Source organism: Panicum virgatum, chromosome 2K (assembly GCF_016808335.1).
Source record: "Panicum virgatum strain AP13 chromosome 2K, P.virgatum_v5, whole genome shotgun sequence".
NCBI classification, from domain to species: Eukaryota; Viridiplantae; Streptophyta; class Magnoliopsida; order Poales; family Poaceae; genus Panicum; species Panicum virgatum.
The window spans coordinates 15,990,733-16,003,701 of NC_053137.1; the positions used below are offsets into that span (position 1 = coordinate 15,990,733).

Below are 12,969 nucleotides of genomic sequence, written 5' to 3' on the forward strand. Positions count from 1 at the left end.
TACGGAAAGTGTCTGGAAGTTTATATATACATACACACTCAGTTAGGAATACAAGTGGATAACTTTTAAGTGCACCTCCAATCCTCTTTAGTTAATACATTTTAAAAAACTAGTACAATATTTTAAACTAAAAAAGATTGAAAGTGCCCCCAAAGGTCACCTATTTGCACCCTACACTCAGTTGTATGAACTCACATTATTCACCATGCATTGTCGATTGATAGGCATATCGCCTACCATTGAAATGAAAGATTAGTATAGTTTGTGTAGTTGATTGGGACAGAGGTCCACGCGTGAGTTTAGCAGGAGATTTCTCATGAATAGAAATAGATGTATCAATCATCGTGGCTACGTGTTTGTTGAGTCAAATATTATGGAATAACGACTCTTGCAGTGTGGAAGCACTGACGAGAGATCGGGATCTCGTCTCGACTCAAGGGTCGTCACTGGGGCAGACGAGTAGACGACAAACGCGCGCGGACATAAAGAAAAAAATACTGATGCTTTTAGGCCGGAACAAGACAAGAGTATCTTATACTCCATCCGTTTCAAATTATAAGACATTCTAATAATTTTAGAGAGTCAAAGTTTTTTATATTTGATCAAATTTATATAATAAAATAATAATATTTATTATATAAACTAAGTACCATTATATTCTTTATTAGTTATATTTTCATAGTACATCAATTTGATATCATAAATTTTTATATTTCTCTCTATAATCTAGATCAAATTTGAGATTTGCTTTGACTCTCCAAGATTTTGGGATGTCTTATAATTTAGAACGGAGGGAGTATTCGGTAACCATGTACTACGACTACGAGTGAATTAACGTGAGAAACTAGTATGAAATTGACCAGAGCATTTTTTTTGTTACCACACAAGTTGTAATTTGTTGTGGCAGAATACAATCCGTTGCAGAAATGTTTCACCGCAGTAAGTCACAAACCAAAAAAAAATGTTTCACCGCAGTCGGTACTGAGGAAAACAGGAAAAAGAAAGAAATCACACACATGACTAAGGCTGGGCAAAAAACTCGAAACTCGCTAGCTCGCTCGACTCGCTCGTTAGTAGCTCGGCTCGAGCTCGACTCGTTTTATAATGAGCCAGCTCGTTTTATAACAAACCAGCTCGCTTTATAATGAGCCAGCTCGAGCTGGCTCGCGAGCCATAACGAGCCAAGATAAATAACAAATATTGTATGAATTAGTTGAAACGATCAACAAATAATGGTTGATCATGGTCATGGATGGTAACATACTTATATTTTTTATTATAAAATTCACATTATTTTATTTATTTCACTTTAAATATGCATGTGATGTGTTTTTTTTATAGATTTACGGCTATCATCTCTATGCAAATATTTTTATACTCTGGCTCGCGAGCCAAACGAGCTAGCTCGAACCACTAACTAGCCGAGCCGAGCCGAGCCGAGCCGAACTAGCTTTCTGGCTCGTTTGTATAACAAGCTATAACGAACCGAGCTGGCTGATATCCAGCCCTACACATGACATGGCCCTCAAAAGATGGCGATTACTGGGCAAGCAGGGTAGCTTGACGACGACCCGCCGTCAACCCAGAGGCCCGCCGGGGACGTTGCTGTTGGCCTTGGGCGCCGGCGGCGCCAGCTGCAGATCGGTCGTCCTGTCCGGCCTGACTACCACGTCCTTCCGCCACGCCCGTAATTCAAAGCCAGCATCACGGATCATCAGATCGGTCCAAGCATCAGGCAGGCGACGATCAACAATTCCTGTGAAGAAACGCGATCGAGGTCGTAACAGCGAGAGGAAGAAGAAGAACTGGCATGAGGAGGGGATGGGGGAGCTCAGTTGGGAAAGCTCGGAGGCGCAGCGCTACCTTTCTGGCCGGAGACCGTGGGGGTGCGCCCCTGATGTTGCTGCCGCGAGTGAGCTGGAGTGGCCAGCAGCACGAGGAGGAGGAGCAGGAGGAGGGAGAGGGCTAGCCATGCTGCTGCCCTTTCGATCGTGTTCTTGCCTCTCCGGGGAGCAGCCATGGTGGCCGGCCGGCCTCGCGTTCGGGCGGGCCTTGGTCAGGCAGGCAACCGGCAGGCAGGGATATAAGTTGCCTGGCTCCGGGAACGCGCTTGGGCGCTTGGCCATGGCTATCAGTGTTTAACTGTTTATGCGCCCGTCGGCCGTCGCATTCACATTTCGGTAGGAATCGGTGCACGCAACTGCCCACCGTCTCGGACCACTTTCTTGTGTCCAGCCAAACGAGTAGGCGGTTGGATTTGGCCACAAAATAAATGCGCAATCAACTACAAAAATCAACAAAGCGTTCAAACCGGATAAATTTAGCTGGTGGTTTTAGGTATTATTTTTTTTATTTTATGAAATTTCAAATTCAAGCTAAAACATTCATAAATAATTTATTCTCGACTAAAAATACAAAATAGGTACCACATTTTCCTAAAAATATAACCTAAATATTGGCATTATACTTGGCAGTCGAATCCAAGTTTTCCATATTTCTAGTATTTGCTAGTTTGTAGCTATGAGTATTAATTTTAAATAAATAAGATTCAAATATAGCGTCAAATAGATAGGTTTACATTTCTAGAAAATATTTGGCATTATTTCATATTTTTATAATTTAAAATAATTTAATTTTGATATTTTAGATCTAGTCAATTTTATTATGTTCTAAAAAATACAAAACCATATTTAAATCTATAAAAATAATTAAATTTGTTTGGATTTTATAGTTAAAGGTTGAAAATCAGACCTATATGATAATTCAACAATGTAAGTTGAATTTTTGTAATCCAGAGAAAATATAAGCACAGTAATAGTCGATGACGCAACCCTCCTGAGTCCTGAGCAACAAATCTAACTATCGGAGCCCGCTCTGTGTGTGTTGAATAAATATTTTTATTGTGAGGTACGCTAAGACAAATGAATGGATATTCTATATTTTATTTTTTGCGTTCTGTTTTTCTACTATTTTTTATTTATTCTTATAAATACTGTGTTACACATCCTTATAAATACTTTATTGTAGAAATGCTTTTAGTAAACTGCCTCCCACAATGGTAATGTAGTGGAATAATAAATTAGGCCACTCGAAGCGTTGACCACCATATGCAAAATTTATCAGTTATTACAGATGGAGTAATATTTGAGAAGAAAATATTCGAATCAATTTTAGTCATTTAAGAATTCCTTTTTAAAATAAAACAATATAGTCGGGTTCGGGCGCCTCACCAAGCGCAAGACCTGCCGTAATGTCCGCCGCGGCGGCGCTCCCACCGCAGCCGCCGCCCGCCGCCGCCGAATCCTAGCGCCACCGACGGCGACGACTCCGTCAACTCCCTCCTCGCCTCCCTTTCCGACCCGTCCGCCCTCCGCCTCCTCCCCGCTCCGCTCCTCGCGTTCTCCCGCCTCCGCCTCCTCCTGCCGCCCGCCGCCGCCGCCACCCACCTCCTCCTCCGCCCCGTCGCCTCCCTCCTCCACCTCCACCGCCCCGACCTCCGCCTCGGCCTCCAGCTCCACGCGCTCTCCCTCTCCCTCGGCCTCTCCCGCCACCCGCTCCTCCTGCCCCGCCTCGTCTCCTTCTTCTCCCACCACCCCTCCCTCCTCCCGGCCGCTTCCTCCCTCGCCGCCGGCTCCACGTGCCCCCATCCCTACAATGTCCTCATCTCCGCCTGCCTCGGCCACGGCCTGCCGCGCCACGCGCTCGCCGCGTACCAGGAGATGGTGGGCAAGGGCGCCGTGGCCCCGGACGCCTTCACGTACCCCTCCGTGCTCCGCGCCTGCGCCGAGGCCGGGGACCTCGCGCTCGGGCGGGCGGTGCACGTGCGTGCTGCGGACGCCGGCATGGACGGGCACCTGTTTTTCCAGAACGCGCTGGTGTCCATGTACGCCAAGTGCGGGGACCTTGTCGCCGCGCGCAGGGTGTTCGACGGAATGGACCACAGGGATGTGGTGTCGTGGAACTCGATAATCTCCGGGTATGCTGCATCTGGGCTGTGGAGAGAGGCGGTGGAGCTGTTTAATCGGATGCGGGCAGAGGGTGCGGAGGTGAACTCGGTGACATGGAACACAATTGCCGGTGGTTACATTCAGATGCGTGATTATAAGGCAGCAATTGGGTTGATTCGTGACATGGTAAGAGGTGGTGCAGGGGTCGATTTCGTGACCTTGGTGATTGGATCAAATGCTTGCTCGCGAGCAGGATGGTTGAGGCTTGGGAAGGAGATACATGGGTTGGCAGTCCGCATGCACTGTGACGGAATCGAGAGCGTGAGCAATGCGGTGGTCACGATGTATGCCAGGTGTAAGGATATGGAGCGTGCTCTCATGCTGTTCAAGATGCGGAGGTGTCCAGGCCTGGTGACGTGGAATACAATGATAGCTGGTTTTGCTTTGTCGGATGATGCAGAAGGGGCTTCTAGGCTTTTCCGCGAAATGGTGTGCAGTGATGTGGAGCCTAACTATGTTACTGTTGTCACCTACCTTGCACTCTGTGCTCGTGTTGCTAATCTGCAACATGGGCGGGAGCTTCACACCCACATCGTTAAGCATGGGTTCAAAGGGTATCGCTTGTTGTGGAACTCTCTTATAGATATGTACTCCAAGTCAGGGAGGCTCTCAGTGGCACAAAATGTCTTTGATACCATGGATGACCGTGATATGATATCCTACACTTCAATGATCGCAGGATATGGAATGCAAGGAAGAGGGACAGTTTCCCTCCGCCTTTTCAACCAGATGATTGATAGTGGGATCGTGCCAGATGCCATCATCATGGTTACTGTACTCTCTGCTTGTAGCCACTCTGGGCTTGTGGATGAAGGAGAAGAGCTTTTTGACAAGATGGTCAATTCATTTGGTATAAAACCCCAGATGGAGCACTATTCTTGCATGGTTGATCTATACGCACGTGCCGGATTATTGGAAAAGGCAGAGGATTTGCTTAATCAGGCTCCCTTTCCTCCAACATCCACGATGTGGGCAGCATTAGTGGGAGCCTGCCATGAGCGAGGTAACATAATAATTGGTGAAAGATCAGCAAGGAGGCTCTTGGAGATGAAGACAGAGAATGCTGGGCACTATGTTCTGGTTGCCAACATGTATGCAGCTGCAGGTTGCTGGAATGAGCTAGCGACAGTCAGAAAACTGATGAGAGACCTGGGTGTTACAAAAGCACCTGGGTTAGCATGGGCCGATCTTGGTAATGGGTTTACCCCCTTTCTTGTTGGGGATAGGTCCAACCCGCTAGCTCCAGAAATCTACGAGGTTTTGGATGAACTAACTGAACAAATGAGGAATATGGATGATTGTGGTGATCTGGACATATTACCCACAGAGGAACTCATGGAGTGAACTGGTTAGTGCAGGACAAGAAAGAAAGGTTCCTGCTTTGGTGGAAATGGAGTAATAAACTCTAGAATGAGATTTTCACCATAAAGCATGGGGACCAAGGGGAAGGAAAAAAATTTCCTTAAAGAAGCAGCTCATGCAAGTGCTACTTGTGCTAGTTAGACTGCTCAACATACACACATCCACCAAGCAACACAGATTTTTAACAATCTCATTTGTTGCCATGATTGGCCTTGAGTTTCAAACTGTCACATCTATTCCTTGATTAGCAAATGCAAAGCAGTCAAAGTTCCTTCATTAGAGTGTTACTTTTATTGGCAAGTGATGGTTGTACATATCACTCACACCACACATATAATTCTCCAATGCAATTACTGCCTAATTGGCTCCTCGATGACCTGTAAACCTTGGTTGCCCTTTTCTGGCAACCATCGTAAACGCCAAGCTTCCCTTGATCAGAGGTAAGCTCATGTTCTTGTGTGTTACTATGTTTCCATTTACTCATTGTATTCAAAATATTCGACCAATGAATATTGACCATATGTAAAAAAATAAAAATTTCGAGTTATTTAATACTAGCTTGTAAATAGAAGAATTGCTAGAACCAGTCTTTTATTTTATCCTGAGTTATAAAACTGCATATCATCATTCATTTTTCATACATCACATGTTTCTTGCATGAATGTTTGTACTATGCATTTCTAGACCCAAACAAGAAATTTCTTTATTTGCTGCTAACACTGGGTTGACTTGCCATCTAATAGCTGAACCTTTTTCACATAACTGTGAATACCTGGAGTTGCATAGAGTTCCAGATTTTGTTACTCATGTGACGAAGACTGGTTTGCAAGTACACCAAGATAAAAGGATTCGACTACCTTCTTATAGAATGTGGGTTGCTTTTATTCCTGCAGGATCATGAGCTTTCTAAATTACTCCAATTGGGTAAACTTATTCAATTTGCAGCTTCTATAGTCTTCAAATTCAGTGTACAAATTTGTAGTTGATAAGGTAAACCAATTTCTTATGCTGTAAGGTTACCCTTAACCTTTTTTGTAGAGATAGCCAACCATTTTCTGTCTTCCAAACTGCCAATTCTGATCAACTTTGGAAATAAAATTCTCATTTTTAGTGTTAATACCATTATATTCACCTCCCCTTCTTAAAATTTCTGATTAATTGTTTTTTTGGTTTATGTTTTCGCTCCCCCCAACTTCATTTTTTGGAATCTGAATAGAATTACAAAAAAATGCATTACTAAGGAACTGAAGAAAGAATTGTCCTGTATTTTAAATGTGCATGTGCTAGCACTTAGATTGCATGATCATTCTAAACATCCACGGGAACTCATGTAGGTGTGTCTAATTATATGGAGTCGCAAGGTAAGGGGATGTGCCTATCCTATATTCGATCGTGCTTTGCACAGGTGTGGTGAGCACTTTTGGCGGCTTATGTGAACTTGATATGCATTTTCTTTTAGAGCATACCATGTTTAATGTGAAGCTGGTTTGATATCAACGTTAACATGTTCTTTATTTTCTGTTGTTTCAGCTTGTTACTTTGCTTCTAAGCACAACGAAGCGCAAGTAATATGGGTGGCTGGAGCCTGGTGTTCATAACCAATTCCTAGATTTCGAGGTGGCGACCCTGGACTGTGTCAAAGGCATCAAATGCTCTAGAAGCCTGAACCTTTCAACATTTACATGTGTGATGCATTTCAAGACAGGAAGTGGGCAGAGGGGTTGGTATTACGGTGACCAGGGGGATCACCTAGAAACCAGGTACGTGGCGCGGTTTATAGCGCATTTTGGTGCTTTTAGAGCATCTCCAACAATGACTAAAAAGTGAAGTCCCAAAAAAATTAGTTTTTGGGAGGTAGCTAAAAACTTTTAGGAGTAAAATACATCCCCTCGTCCAACAGTTCCTAAAATCTGGTTGCAAAACGCTGCCACCTCATCATCTATGGGCCCACGCGAGTTTGGGCTGCTCGGTTTGGGGGGGGGGGGAGGGGTGATTTTTTTTCCTCCGTAATAGCAAACTAATTGCCGTTTCCTTGTCAGACTAACCAACTGCCGATTCTGCTCTTTGACCACGCACATAGCGCCGTCCTACCAGCTGATGGCCTGGACCGAGCAGCACATCGTGACCTAATAAAACAAACTACCTGCAGAAATTGGCCGGCGGCGAAGCAGCAAGGGCTATCGTCGTCTGTGCAGCCGGGAGTGGAGGGGCAAGAGCGTGCGGTGTCTTCAGAGAACAAGTCCATCTTGCAACTCGGTGGTAGAACCGAATCATCTTCCTATAATTCGTTTCCTCGAACCAGAAACTAAACGGAACCGATCATATCTCAATCGGGCCTACAAAAGTCTAGCCATTCCCTGCCAGACACTAGAGGCAACACCTGAATATTCAGAATTAGGGACTGTTTTTCTAAAAAAAATTCCTACAGTATTCGTCAAATCGAATCTTTTGACACATGGATGAAGCATTAAATAGAGTTGAAAAAAATAACTAATTACGCAGTCTAACTAATTAGTACGAGATGAATCTTTTAAGCCTAATTAGCCCACGATTGGATATTATTTGTCAAATAACAACAAAATGTGCTACAGTACCAAAACTCAATCTATTTCACCAACTAAACACACCCTTAATTTCGGAGACATCGTATTCCATCACGATTCAAAAGTGACGCCTGACAATGCAGCCAGAACCTGAATCCTAGTCGACATACGGAAATACGGAACAGTAGCAGAATGAAAGGAAGAAGAATTCGGATTTGTACCTGGCACTGTTGAGCGCGAGGCCGCCGCAGGGGGGGGGGGGGGGGGCTGGACAGGAAGGCACCCCGCGGACCTTGCACCGGCGTCGACCCGGCCCTCGGGGGGCCTGGACAGGAAGGCAGGGCTCTGGAGCGTCGTCACCCCGCGGACCTTGCACCGGCGTCGACCCGGCCCTCAGGTTTTGCGCGGGGCGATGCGATGCTGCAGGAGCCAAGTGTGAGGGACCGCCCAAGTTAAACCCGTTTAATCAGGTCATCATCTATTGATCATACTCAATTAAAAGAGAATAACTCCGGTAGTCTTTGAGATGTGTTCTGAATGTGTCCAGGATGACACACCTCACTAAGCACAACTTGAGAATACCATCACATACAAGCATATCCATACGTAGAAGTCTTTTACATAAATAGATTCAAGTGATTACATTACAAGTTCAGAGTTTTGCAACGAAATTATTTAAATATGTCTCTACGAACACAACTCAGAAGAGAACACTATATAGAGATAGTGCTCTACTTCAACCACCGACCCTCAACTCTCATCCGCTCCACCGTCCACGGGGTAAAAGTACCCAAAGACGGGCTCCTGCTGAGGCTCACCTGCATCAACTTAACGGCAGCACCGTGAGTATAAAAGGTACTTCGCAGGGCTTATCCAACAAGGGTATAAAATCTGACTCTCAAGGATGATGCATTTGGCTAGTAGCAAGAAAATTGGCAAAGTAATTAATTTTGCATAAAAGCATTTAATAAAGTTATAATAAGCAAAAGACTTCTATCCTATTAGCAATACACCAATCAAATTGCATAAAGTAAAGATGATCATCATGTGAGCAAGTCCAATCTTTCATGAACTTCAGTCCGTAACTCTACACCCAAAGTCAAAATACAAGAACTTGCTTCTTAACCATGGAGCCCGGCTATTGCAATAGATGAAAAACCCTGCAGGGGTGTACAACTTTACCCGCACGAGGCGCAAGCCCAACGCCCATATCCTTGGCCTAGGATAAGGGTTGAATCATGCCCTCAACCTTTCGCATACCCACACTCGACTATGAACGAACGATCGGAATGGTTAGATGCACCGCACGACGGCCGATCACACTTCAACCAACCCCGCACCGAATCCGGTCAAGGCAAAGTGTGACTTATGGTACTTGGCTTGCCATTTCCATAATTTGGCATGTGGTCTGTACGCATAAGTGCTCAAGTATCAAAGCAATGGGGTCACAGGCCTTAATCAACCCAAACAATCACTAAGCCAATTGAGCTCCATCTCACTTGACTCTACCATTCATGCTCAAGTCCACATCATATTACAAGTGGTTCAACTTTTAAGAATTAAGCAAGCAATCTATTGCTCGCGGGTGATGGTGACTTTGCCACCTCCCGACTTCTACCGGAACTAAGCATGAATAAGCAATTAAATCAGGATGCCTACACAAGCATACTCACCTAAAAGGATTTATTCTAAATCAAGGAAGGTAATACATAAGATAGGAGCTAAATAAACATTTATACCATAGACTTATGCACAAATAAGACTCAAATATTTTAATTGATCCAAAATAGGGTAAAAAGATGCTTAGATGACTGCCTTGATTCACCAAAGAAGTGTCGTCGTCGACTCCAACTCGGTCTCAACTTCCACTTGAGCTGGCGCTTCGGTTTCTACACGAGTGCAATGGCACTTGATAAATAAATATGCCATGAATGAGTTGCAAAAGACATGAGATGACACATTAATTGTTCAAATAATTAATTTAATTATCTTGGGGTAAAACATAATTTAATTGATTCTTAACATCATAATGAAGCTAACAAAATTTATTTCACATTATTCTGAGCTATATGCAATTTTATATGAATTACACAAGATAAGACATGCTAATGCATTCAAACAGAAAAGCTGATTGGGCTGGAATTGCGCAGTACTACAGTAACCGCGGACAGTCCGCCCTCGAGGCCCGGACGGTCCGCCGGTGAAATTCGAGACGGGTTCCAGAAAAGGTTTGGTTTTGTGTATTTGTCCAGAAATGTACTGCGGACCGTCCGGTACTGTATCGCGGACCGTCCGCCGTACAAAGCCAGATTTGGCTCCAGAAACACACCGTTTCTGTGTGGGATTTGGAAATGAACTGCGGACCGTCCTCGGGTGAAGGGCAGACCGTCCGCCGTTCAAAAGCGAAACAAAATCCAGAAATGACCCGGTTCTGTTTGTGTGCCGAGAAGTGTACTGCGGACCGTCTGGGAGTGAATGTCGGACCGTCCGCCGTACAACGGACTGGAAAACAACTTTCTGCGAGGTTTCTGGTGGTTTCGATGTGCAAGTGACGGACTGTCCGCCGGGTTCGAGCGGACCGTCCGCAAAAATCTCAGAGACACACCGGCAATGCCGCCGGTGACAAGTCTCGCCACGGCTTTGGTCGGGGTTTGTTCCTAAAGACTCCTAGGCAGTGGAGCTCGGCAACGACGACCTCCGGCGAGGGTGGAGGCTCCAAATGGGGAAGGAGCTATGGGGCTCCCCCATGGTGCCTAGGAGAAGAGAGGGATCGGGTTGGGGAAGAAATGGATAAGAAGAGAGAAGAGAGAAGACTTTGTTCGAGTTAAGAATGAGCTGAACGAACAGAGGCGGACTGTCCGCCCATAACTCAACTCGCAGACAGTCCTCGAGAGCGGGCTGTTACACCAAGAGGCAGAGGGTTGGTATTATGGTGACAGGGGCAGCGCCTACAAGCCAGGTACGTGGCTGAAACTGGTGACGCTCGCGGTTTGCTGCGCCGTTTTGGCGCTTTTACGAATACACGAGAGCAGTGCGCGCGCCTCCGCGTGCGTAAAATTTTCCTTTGATTCCGTTTGGAAATATATATTTATTTGCATGTCTAAATTCAGTTGAAGCGAAGGTATTTAAAGAGTATAGTATAGTTAAGCAAAGATAGTACAGGATATGAAATTTAATTTAGTTTACAGGAAATGTAAGTTTATGACACATTACGTATTTTCATGGAGATTAATATACGATCATGCTTAGGGAAAGAATTACAGAAAAATGGTAATTGATTATATTGGTTGGCACCTGGCAATCAACGAATGTCACCACCGCCAGGTGCTTGCTGTGAAGAAGCAAAAATAAAATTTTCTCAAAATATGCTCTTTTTGCCTTTCTATTTAATTAGAAGCTAAACAACATGGCATAGAATGTAACATCACCTTGTATTTAGCCAATGGAGCTAACAGAAGCATGTACAAATCTACTAAAAGCAGATGGACAGCAAATATATATCCTTGAAAGTATGCCACACACATATATATATAGCTTGATTCGACCGATCTTGTCGCCACTGTGAAACTTGTGCCCATAACCTATAAAGCATTTTTGCATAATAGTTAATAAACACAGTTCTCCAATGAGAATATACTAAGAAGCATTCACATGTATAAAGAGAAGGCTTGGAATACCTTGATTTTTTATGACTCTGCAAAGTCTCAATTTAGCATATGGTGTTAAGTTGAATTCCGAACTGAAATTTCTGCAGCTTGCACATGGATATAATGAGGCCAAATGTCCAGGTAAATTTATTCACTAAACCATGAAAAAGCTACATTTACTTTTCAAAATTGCTTTACCAACCATTGCCGGAAACTTCATGGACCAATTTTCAGGCCATGAAAGAGCAAGTTGATCTCCTCCATTTTGCTCAGACATTGTTTGTCTTATTGGTATCACAGATTTGGGGATCCTATTGTATCAGTGGAAGTAGCGAGCATGAATTGCATGTATATATATATATATATATATTAAATAGAAAATGATATAATCATTAGAAATTGAATTGTCTGCCTCTATGAACTACTGAACAAACATATATTAAAAAGGTAAGAAACTGGACACGTGTTCATAGCTAATATAGTAATATTACAAACATACATATGGGACGTACTCAGGCCATTGTGAGACTAAATCAGTCAATGAAGGTGGAGGGGGAAAACAATCTGATCTGGAGGAGGAGCAAGCGTGCTCTTGACGTGGTTAGACAACAACGGTCAGACCAAACAGCCCCCATCCACCATCCTAACACATTGGTCTCCTAAGCCTCCTTGTGAGCACTCTACCGAACACCTTGCGAGCTGCAGCCATGGTGCGTGCATTTGAATGTTGAGGAGCGCTGCTCGACAGCCTGGCACGGTGGCACCAACCCAGCAAAGAGCAACGCAACTGTGGGATCAAGGAGAGCGCTGGGGGGCATCACCTCCGCACTCACTGTATAACTCGTCTTGTACATGCACTCATGGCCGGGAGAACCTATGAGCGTTGCGCAATGCGCACAGCGACAACCATTGACCGCCGGCATGCCCGAGAAACAAATCAGAACAATCACTGGGAGAGAGGTCGCAGGATTGCAGGAAGGACGTGAGTAGGCGGGGGCGGCGAGCAATAGATGTGGGAGAAAGCACCTGATGAGGCCCGGTATGGTGGGAGGGCAGGGTAGCAGAGCGGTGCCTCGCACGCCGGCGCCGGCGGTGGCGGAGCGCCGGCCCTCGCGTACTGGCGGCGATAGCGGCACCACCATCGGCCGCGGCCGCTCGGCGCTCGCTGACGACCCGTCCCTGCTTGACGCCCCGTTGGACAGGAGTCACCGTTGCCGGCGGCGGTAGCTGGACGCAGGCAATACGCGCCGTAAATCATTGAATGGACGGTGAAAATTATTTACGACGATGTAGACGGCCTGGCCTGCCGCCGACCTTCGAGGCATTGTTATATAGAAATTGTTATATAAAAATGTGCTGTGAAAGTCTGGACATGTTCTGTGTGCTACGTACATACCTATACTGTCGTAA

At 45.1% G+C, this 12,969-nt stretch overlaps 1 protein-coding gene and 2 long non-coding RNA genes across 5 annotated transcripts; 1 reads left to right on the plus strand and 2 right to left on the minus strand.

The window, feature by feature from the left end:
• Nucleotides 1-1,594: 1,594 nt before the first annotated feature.
• On the minus strand, nt 1,595-2,141 carry LOC120695943. The gene is made up of 2 exons (XR_005683956.1): nt 1,864-2,141; nt 1,595-1,756 (listed from the first exon to the last, which is right to left on the minus strand). It is a non-coding gene; the product is annotated as an uncharacterized LOC120695943 (long non-coding RNA).
• Nucleotides 2,142-3,235: 1,094 nt separating this feature from the next.
• LOC120668831 (pentatricopeptide repeat-containing protein At1g71490-like) lies at nt 3,236-7,251 on the plus strand. Its single transcript, XM_039948627.1, is given in 3 exon segments — nt 3,236-3,285; nt 3,287-5,809; nt 6,900-7,251. Coding segments are annotated over 2 exon segments (2,100 nt in total). The 5' UTR covers nt 3,236-3,250; the 3' UTR covers nt 5,352-5,809; nt 6,900-7,251.
• A 3,783-nt stretch (nt 7,252-11,034) lies between these two features.
• LOC120668838 lies at nt 11,035-12,813 on the minus strand. 3 transcript variants are annotated; one of them, XR_005672600.1, is made up of 6 exons: nt 12,586-12,813; nt 12,072-12,433; nt 11,762-11,870; nt 11,590-11,660; nt 11,341-11,493; nt 11,035-11,243 (listed from the first exon to the last, which is right to left on the minus strand). It is a non-coding gene; the product is annotated as an uncharacterized LOC120668838 (long non-coding RNA). The 3 variants fall into 3 exon arrangements; XR_005672599.1 differs by lacking the exon at nt 12,072-12,433 and having other exon boundaries at nt 11,158-11,243; nt 12,586-12,808; XR_005672598.1 differs by having other exon boundaries at nt 11,158-11,243; nt 12,072-12,808.
• Between the last annotated feature and the right edge of the window lie 156 nt (nt 12,814-12,969).